The sequence below is a fragment of the Lolium rigidum genome, chromosome 3 (genome assembly GCF_022539505.1).
Source record: "Lolium rigidum isolate FL_2022 chromosome 3, APGP_CSIRO_Lrig_0.1, whole genome shotgun sequence".
Lineage (NCBI taxonomy): Eukaryota > Viridiplantae > Streptophyta > Magnoliopsida > Poales > Poaceae > Lolium > Lolium rigidum.
In genome coordinates, this window is record NC_061510.1 from 126,446,390 (window position 1) to 126,455,155 (window position 8,766).

The following is an 8,766-nucleotide window of genomic DNA, read 5'->3' on the forward strand; positions in this document are numbered from 1 at the left end:
CCGCCCCCATTGCGTACCGTTCCCCACCCATTATTCTGCTACTTCTTCTCCGACAACGAATCGCAGCAACGTCGGCAGCGAGAGAGATGTTGAGCACCTCTTCAGTCCCCCGCCCCCATGCCGAGGTATGGCGTAGTGTCGATGACCGGATGCCTTGACTGCCCAGGCATCGCGTCACTGAAGCGATTGGTGACTAAGAAGGAGAGGATAATGGAAACTATGGGCGCGAATTTGTGAAATGCGAGAGCAAGCTAGAGTTGGGAAGGTAAGATCTTATCTTCATCAAACAATTTCTCCGTTGCCAATTTCTGGTTTTTGTCGTTAGATTTGAAATTTGGGATTTAGGGTTAATCTTTCTGATTCCAGAATCTTAAGAAATGATGTCGTTTTGAGTAGAGGGATGAAAATATTGATAGGATTCGACTGAAGGGTGCAATTAATTCGAAGGGAAACACATATAGGGAGCACCATTTTCCGTCGGTGATGGAGAAAATAGGGTCTAACATTGTTGCTACTGTGGGTGATGTGGAAGTGGAGGAAAACTTGAAGAAGTTGAGCAAGAACTTAAGAAAAATTATCGATCTAAAGAAGCATGCAAATGTGATGGCTGCTATTTTTTTATGTTTGTGTAATTGCTCTTAGGTTTGTGTGTTTGATGATCATTAGTCGTTAGGCATTGTAAGCAGTGTTTGTTTAATTCTCCAAGCTTTTTAACCCTAATGATATGGATGATTTGATGTGTGGATTAGACTTGAATAAAAGGCAACACGAATTCGGTCAAGTTTTATCTGTTTTTGGTTTGTTTTTGAGATCATCAGTATTGAATAAAAAAAATCAAAGGTTGTTGTTGGGCCCTGGCACGATGACTAGTGTTGGAATAGGCTAGGCCCAAGTAGAGATGGTGTGTGATAGAAAAGGCCTGGCCCAATGATAAATCTAGCCTGCGTTAGTTAGTGTAGTTTCGGCTTAAAAAAATATGCAATATGATGGAGATGGAACATGTCAATGAAACAATTTGTGAGCTTGTTTATTTTCTTGTCCAATGTTTTCCGTTATAAAAATAATACAATATGTTATTTCACTACTATTGATCTTGTTTATTTTCTTATATAGTATGTTTTTGCCTATATTGACGCGGATTTGGGCGGTTTGAGTCTAGTTCATATTTTTTTGTACTAGATCGGGAGTAGTATTTGAAAAATCTAAATAAAATGAACTAGACATCATTGCGAGACTAGTAAGGCAACAATCATAACATGCCGGGGTGATTCAAATAGATGCATTCTACCAAACATTAATAACCACACATTTACAAAGAATATTCCACCATATGTACATACATAAAGATAGATATTAATCCTCCTATGCACATAACAATAAATAATGCAATCCTAATGTACAAACATAGTCTCTCCAGCAACATACATATATACGCAGACATAATTAATGAACATGTCATTAATTTACTAATACTAATCTTTCTTTAGTATCTTGATGTCCTTCCAGCGAGACTCCATGAAGCTGGAGTCGTGGTTCTGCGCATACACTCCGAACTTAAAGTAGTGTGAATCACCACCCCGGCCGGACACACGCAGCTTCTCCTCGCCATCGATGAACACGGTGAGCATAGACCCTTCGACGTCATGGACCACATTCAATTTAAACCAACGGTCATAGATGTTGTCTTCAACGAGTTGCCTGTCATAGTAACGCAACGCGCCGTTGTAAACATGCAACATGAGTGTGGTGGCCGTCTCACTGCCTCCAAAAACCTGCATGATGGACACACCCGATGTACCGGAGGGGACATAGCCGTACCCCTCGAACTGCCACACGCCTGAGCTATAGTCATATCCCTACATGTAGAAGAATAAGTAATGTTAATGTATACCATCGTACAAGAAAATGTAACGATCACTACATCTTATACAAGAATATATAATGACTACTAATTATGTTGGTAAGTAACTTACTTCCATCCTGATCTCTGTTCTTGGGCTGGTGTGGCTCTGGCGGGCATGAGGCTTGTCAGAGGAAAGCACCCACAACTTCCGCACGGTGCCATCGAAGCTATACCGCGATCCACTCGCCTCGTTGTACGGTCTTTGCAGCTCAAAGTTACTCTCTTTGAGGCTCACTGCCGTGAACCCATCCGTCGGGTTGGTGGTTTTTGGTGCCCGGGCGCCCCTTGCCCCAACGTATGAAGAAGATGCCAACACGACAAGTAGAGCCACACAAATCCAAGACAGAGCATGAGGAGCCATGTGCACTTTATATGTGTGTGACTTCTGCTCTCTGCCTTCTTCAGTTGTCTACTTGTCCCTCGATGTAGAGGCTTGTAATGAGATATGGGACTACCGAGGTTCTATGTGGCTTATATAGTTCTGGAGCCCGGATTTCCCTATACTTGGAGAAACTGACAGCTTTTCTATTCCAAACTAGAGAATTGATAGCTTAATTAAATAGTACTCTTGATGTTTACAGTTACACAAGGAGGATACGTTGAACAAGTGTGTCGAATTGAACATGGCTTTTTTTCGAAGTGTGCTGAATTGAACATGGATTATTAAGTGATCAGTGGTCAGTTGAATGTTCCTTTTAGTGCGTACAAGATGAGGTTGACTGTGGCTAGCCAGTTTTGATTTGATTTGTTTTCGGCCAGCATTTGCGTGAGTGAATAGAGGTTTTGCCTTTCTTTTGGATGCTTCGCTGGGTCCTCCCTTTCAGCCTCGAAATTACCTTCCCAGCTGAATCTGCTCGCTAATGACAAATTCAACATCTGAGTGGTCTGAAAACAACGGTTTATGGTATGGTAACTTAGATCGATTTTGTTAGACGTTTTCTGAAAAAAATGCAATATCTCAGTTGTGATGAACTTCTGGAACCTAGGGGTTTCTCTATTTACAGGCTCAGTATTAATTAGCAACGAATTTGCTTTCCCATCTCGGCTGGTTGCTTGATCTAGCATAAGCCGCTGATAATTCGAGGCATGATGAATTTCCCAAGCAAGTAGCTAAGGTGGACTGTTTAAATTACAATCAGAGGAGCGAAACCCTCCCTCCCTCCCGCGATCCGCGCCGCCCCCGCGGCGGCCGGGCCGCGCCTCTTCTCCAAGCCTCCCCAGCCTTCCTCCTCCGCCCTCCCCTGCCGCCGCCGTCGGTGTGTGCCGCCGGGCGTTGCCCGCGCGGTGCCGGCGGCGGCGGGGCTGATTCTACCCGCCGCGAAGATGGGGGCGCGGGGTCCTCGGGCTAGCGGCGGTGCACCTCGGCGGGCGCCGGTCCGGCGGGGCAGCGTGGAACCTGCTCGTCGGGTGGGAGGAGGGGCGGCGGCGCGGCCGTTGGCGGCGGAGCAGCGCAGGCGGCGCCATGGCAGGGCCCGCTCGACCCGCATCCGGGCCCGGGCGGGGCCCGGAGGGGCTCGGCGGTTGCTCTGCGCTTGGCAAGCCGGCGGCGCTCCCTGGAGGAAGAGAAGGCAGGGCCGTGGTGGATGGGCGACGGCGGCACTCCGGCCGGCCGCCGCAGCGTAGCGACGGGGCTTTACGGGCCCTTTGGGTCCGGCCGGGCCGGTTCGGGCCTGGTTTGCCTCGTAGCCTCGTCCGGTCGGCTTCCGCGAAGGCGGTGGAGGCAGTTCCCTCCCGCGTGGCTGCGGTGCTGCTGCCCCCGTCCCCGCTGCATCCCTTTTCTTCCTCTAGGCCCTACCCCGGTGACCACAGTTAGGCGGCGAGGATAGCTTCAAGACCGTGGTGGCGTGTGCTGGTGGGCGGCATGTTAGGTGGAGTACGTCGGAGCATCTAGGGTGGTCGGTTTGGAGGTCGGGAGAAATCCCTGTCGGCATGCTCGACACCGACGCGGTGGCGCCTGCGGGTGTCACCCTGCCTTCCTGAAGGGCGTCGGGTGTACCTCCTCCTCAATCCCCTCCGCATACCGGGGGAAACCCTAGGACTAGTCCGGGCAGCAGCGGCGTCATCGTCGTCTCCTTGGTGAAGGTGTTGCTTGGTATGCGGCGCCTCGACGTGCTAGGAGCGTGGTGGTACTTCTCCGGAGGGCGCAGCGGTTGCGGGTCGCCATCGTTTTCGTCGATCTGCCGGTGTCGGCATTGTTTTTCTTTCCTTTCTTTTTCTTTTCTTTTGTGCTTGGTTGTGCTGCGGCCCCAACGCGTTCGTTGTATCGGGTCGTTTGCTATATTAATATAGCGAAAGCCTAGTTCGAAGAAGAATTCGAGGCATGATGAGGATCGCCCTTCGCTATGGTATTACGGACCCGGCCTGAATCTATCAGACTGGGAAGAAGGCACAGGATATTCTGTCTTTTCTCATTTCACGCCGTAAACCATACGACGGGTTGATTACAGTCTTTTAGAGTTTGCAACAAACTTCAGATCCAGCAGTTACATGTGGGATCCGGTGCATACAGCTGTACGTGAACAGCTCAAACCCTTCTCCCATATTAAACTGCCGTGTCGTTCACGAGGCAACGCGGAAGAACACTTTCACCATTTGAATTACCGTCGGTAACACGAAAATAACAACGTGCCGTCAATGCTAATTACTGCTTCTTCAAAAGTTCAGCTTTTCACGAGCGTATGCAGGCTGGCGTCTGTGCATACGTTTTGATCCAGCATGCAATATGCATGCACAAAAGTTTTGTGGTAAATAGCTTTAGGAGAGATCATTTCTACATATATGCTTAATTACAAGCTAATCTATTATTTTGCCTTTATAATATTTATAGATACCCCCTACATCAATCTTGCATTTTTCAAAAAGCCTCCGGAAAATTCTTATGTAATCACTCTAACTCTCTAAGTAACTAGTCCATGGAACATTTTATTCTGGAGAACGTACGATCAGGCGTTTATTTTGGATATAGCGAGCCGGTTCAGCATCGCATGTAATTTCGAGGCTCAAAGGGAGCACTCAACGATGCATCCAGAAGAGAAGAAATCAACTTAGGTTGATGCAGGCTAAAAACAAATCTAATCTAAACTGGCTAGCTACTCAGTCAATGTCATCGTGTACGCACAAGAAATGAATATTATACTAACTAGTGGTCAGTTCATAGAAAAATCCATCGCATTTTACCCAACGTATGCTCTATTTGTAAACATCACTATTGAGTACTATTTAATTACTTAAGCTGTCAATTCTCGAGTTTAGAGAAGAAATCTCTCCAAGTATACAGAGTTCCGGACCCAAGAACTATATAAACCACAGGAAGCTGATGATTAGTCTCACATCTCACCACAAGCCTCTGCAACGGCAGACAACTATAGAAGGCGAAGCAGCAACTACAGACATATAAAGTACAGATGGCTCCTCATGCTTTGTCTTGGGTTAGTGTGTCTATGATTATCTTCATGGTGTCATCGTCGTGTGTCGCGGCGAGGAGCGCACGGGCACCCAAAATCTCCGACCCGACGAGCGGGTTTACGGCTGTGAGCCTTGACCCGAGCAACTTTGAGCTACAGAGACCGTACGACGAGGCAAGCGATGCACGATACAGCTTCGACGGCACTGTGCGCAAGCTGTGGGTGCTCTATTCCGACAAGCCACACGCCCGCCAGAGCCACACCATGCCAAGAACAGAGATCAAGATGTCTGTAAGTTAATTACCGACATAACTTTCGGTTGAGTGCATCTTTGTTATGTAGGGGTATAGTGTTGAACTTTATGCTTCTATGTATTGATGCGGGGTTTCGATTCAGTAAAAATTCATTTATCAAAAAATACCAACGACATAACTAATATAATTATTGAATATATATTTCGGTATAAGATCTACTTAATTGCTGATATGTTACTTTCGATATTCTTCTACCTGCAGGGGTACGATTATAGCTCGGGCGTGTGGCAGTTCGAGGGCTATGGGTATGTCCCCTCCGGCACATCAGGTGTGTGCATCATGCAGGTGTTTGGAGCTAGTGAGGCGGCCAGCACACTCATGTTACACGTCTACGACGGTGCTCTGCGTTACTACAACAGGCAGCTCGTCGAGGACAACATCTACAACCGGTGGTTTAAATTGAATGTGGTTCATGACGTCGAAGCGTCCAAGCTCACTGTGTATATCGATGGTGAGGAGAAGCTGCATGTCAATGGCCGTGGTAGCAACACACACTACTTCAAGTTCGGCGTGTATGCGCAGCGCCACGACTCTAACCGCATGGAGTCTCACTGGAAGGACGTGAGGATTCTCAAGAAACACTAGAATTGGTTATGTTAGCATATATGTATATTGCTGGAGCGGCATATTATATGTTTTGTTCACATTTATTTTGATATCTATTTCTTATTAATTTGCGCGGATATTTTCTCTCATGCATATATGACGCGAGTAGTATGTATATACATGCATGTTCTTTTTAATGTATATATACAACGAGTTGGCGTATATATGACAATCCATGTATGTCCCAATGTTCCACTTCGACCCAACTAGATAGGCAGCACGGCTTGCCTCGTGGTATCTGTGGTTTCTCCGGAGTTATTTCGTTAGGACATATGTTCGACCAAATTGATGAACAGTCTTTCTCAGATTATGTTGGTTTTTGTTTTGTTTGGATGTTCTTGTATTGTTCTCTTTTATTGCCTAATTCAACTTTTGAAGTGCATGAGCAACAAAGAGAGTGACCATACTATGGAAGCATAAATAGTTGAGATCATGTTACAATGCAAGGAGCAGTCTAGGTACGCCACATGATCCACCAAACAACAAAAATATGTAAACTCATTAATTGTGTAATATAGTATTTTCCTTCCCCACAAGAACGGGCGAAGAGGGTAAAGACAATCACTAAACCATAGTCAGGCTAACAAGAGCCTTACATCTGCCTCACTAGATGGCAAATTGCACTAGAAACAATTTCCGTGGCACTCAGCCGCCACCGGAGAAATAGTCACCAATAAAACTCATTTTGCTGATATCATTTTGTCGTAAAGGGGCAACACCGCTTCGCACCAGTCGATGAATACGACCGTTTGTTTCGTTATTAAAGACTAACAAAGTATATCACCTTATTACACCCTGAAATCTATTCAAGGACGCTTATAAATTGCGCCACAATAGATTAAGCGGTTGTACCTATAACAGATCGTGGTAGGTATATGCTATTCCAACATTAGTTCTTGTTGTGCTATGTATGAATGGTCATGTGTAAATATAAAATTTGGATCAATATTCCATACATCGGTATTATTAGACATTCGAGTTTCCATATTCATCCGTTCATATCGTAATATATTAAATCTAAAAGAGAAAAAAGGGAGTGTCGTGGTCTTCATCCTTCAACAGGTTCTAAATATGAAAAGCTATCTACAAAGAAGTAGGGTTCAATTTTTTGTGGCCAAAGAAGATCGTCCACCTTGATTACGATCTTCTTTGTTTGCCTTGGGGACAAAAAATTCCCGGGGGGGGGCGCACTAGCAACAATGCAACAATATACGGAACTGTTTCGTGATGGTTAATAAATATCATCCATATTATTTGAGAAGTTGAATGTATAATTTATAGCTAAGATTTCACATAAGATTGCTCGGTACGTGACGTGATTCCATGTCAATCACCACCTAGAAAAAACAACTCCCATAATAGAGTCCCATTTTTTTGAAACCATAATATATTAAGTCAGCAAGCTACCTCATTAAAAACCTTTCAATCCCCTTAGATACCCTGGTAATGAAAATAATGCGTCGGAAACTTGCTGCTTTCAAATAACATAATAGTTACATCGTCTATGAGTTTGCTAATGATAAGTTAGGGGCTTCATCGACCCAATTACAAGAATTTTTGTCACAAAAACTATTCCTAGCTAACTCATGAGAAACACCTTTTGCCTCCCTTGGACAGTATCAAAATTCAACATTTCCGATAGTAGTAGCCAGCTTGGTGCAATTAGCATAAATAGCTGATGACTCGCTGTTGTGGGTATACTTCATGGGTGTACCATCGACAGTGCCTATATCCGGCAAGCCCGGGTGGCCCACAAACGGTGGTGTGGTATGTGGCCCATCGGGCGGCCCAGTTGCTGTTGACCATGAAGGATGAAATCCAGCCCAGGATCGGGAAGCCGGATCCTAACCGACCTTCGGAGGAGGCTGGATCCGTGAAGGCCCATGAGGAACCCGGATCCAGTACGACGTAGATGGAAGGCGAATCCTTGACGTACATGGCAAGATATTGTACCGTAGTTAGGCAACCTGTAATCCGGATAGGACTCTCCATGTAAACCCTAGATTCGTGCACCTTTATAAGCCGGATCCTGGGAGCCCTAGAGGCACAACCACAACTCATTGTAACAACGCGAAAGCGCCCAGATAATTCCAGACAAGCAGCAGTAGGCCCTGTCATCGAGCAGGTGTTCCGAAGCTGGGTAAATCGCGTACCACCGTCCCGAGGACTCTCCGCCCTATGGTCCCTACTTCTTCTCCCCTCCATGAGGATCCCTCCTCTGCAGTACCATCGAATAGGTGATACGTCTCAAATGTATCTATAATTTCTTATGTTCCATGCTACTTTTATGATGATACTCACATGTTTTATACACATTATATGTCATATTTATGCATTTTCCGGCACTAACCTATTGACGAGATGCCGAAGAGCCGCTTGTTGTTTCTACGCTGTTTTTGGTTTCGAAATCCTAGTAAGGAAATATTCTCGGAATTGGACGAAATCAACGCCCAGGGTCCTATTTTTGCACGAAGCTTCCAGAAGTCCGAAGAGGAAACGAAGTGGGGCCACGGGGCGCCGCCACAGTAGGGCGGCGCGG

General features: G+C 45.9%; 2 protein-coding genes across 2 annotated transcripts; one reads left to right on the forward strand and one right to left on the reverse strand.

The window, feature by feature from the left end:
- Positions 1 to 1,472: 1,472 nt before the first annotated feature.
- On the reverse strand, positions 1,473 to 2,264 carry LOC124695490 (citrate-binding protein-like). The gene is made up of 2 exons (XM_047228330.1): positions 1,974 to 2,264; positions 1,473 to 1,856 (listed from the first exon to the last, which is right to left on the reverse strand). Exons 1-2 carry the CDS (start codon positions 2,262 to 2,264, stop codon positions 1,473 to 1,475), a joined length of 675 nt encoding a protein of 224 aa, XP_047084286.1.
- Positions 2,265 to 5,307: 3,043 nt separating this feature from the next.
- On the forward strand, positions 5,308 to 6,206 carry LOC124695492 (citrate-binding protein-like). Its single transcript, XM_047228331.1, has 2 exons — positions 5,308 to 5,598; positions 5,823 to 6,206. The coding sequence occupies exons 1-2, from the start codon at positions 5,308 to 5,310 to the stop codon at positions 6,204 to 6,206; spliced, it is 675 nt and encodes a 224-aa protein (XP_047084287.1).
- The last annotated feature ends 2,560 nt before the right edge of the window (positions 6,207 to 8,766 follow it).

Coding starts and splice junctions, on each gene's coding strand:
- LOC124695490 (XM_047228330.1), bottom strand. CDS start 2,264: ATGGCTCCTCATGCTCTGTCTTGGATTTGTGTGGCTCTACTTGTCGTG. Junction 1,857..1,973: donor GAACAGAGATCAGGATGGAA/GTAAGTTACTTA, acceptor TTCTACATGTAG/GGATATGACTATAGCTCAGG.
- LOC124695492 (XM_047228331.1), top strand. CDS start 5,308: ATGGCTCCTCATGCTTTGTCTTGGGTTAGTGTGTCTATGATTATCTTC. Junction 5,599..5,822: donor GAACAGAGATCAAGATGTCT/GTAAGTTAATTA, acceptor TTCTACCTGCAG/GGGTACGATTATAGCTCGGG.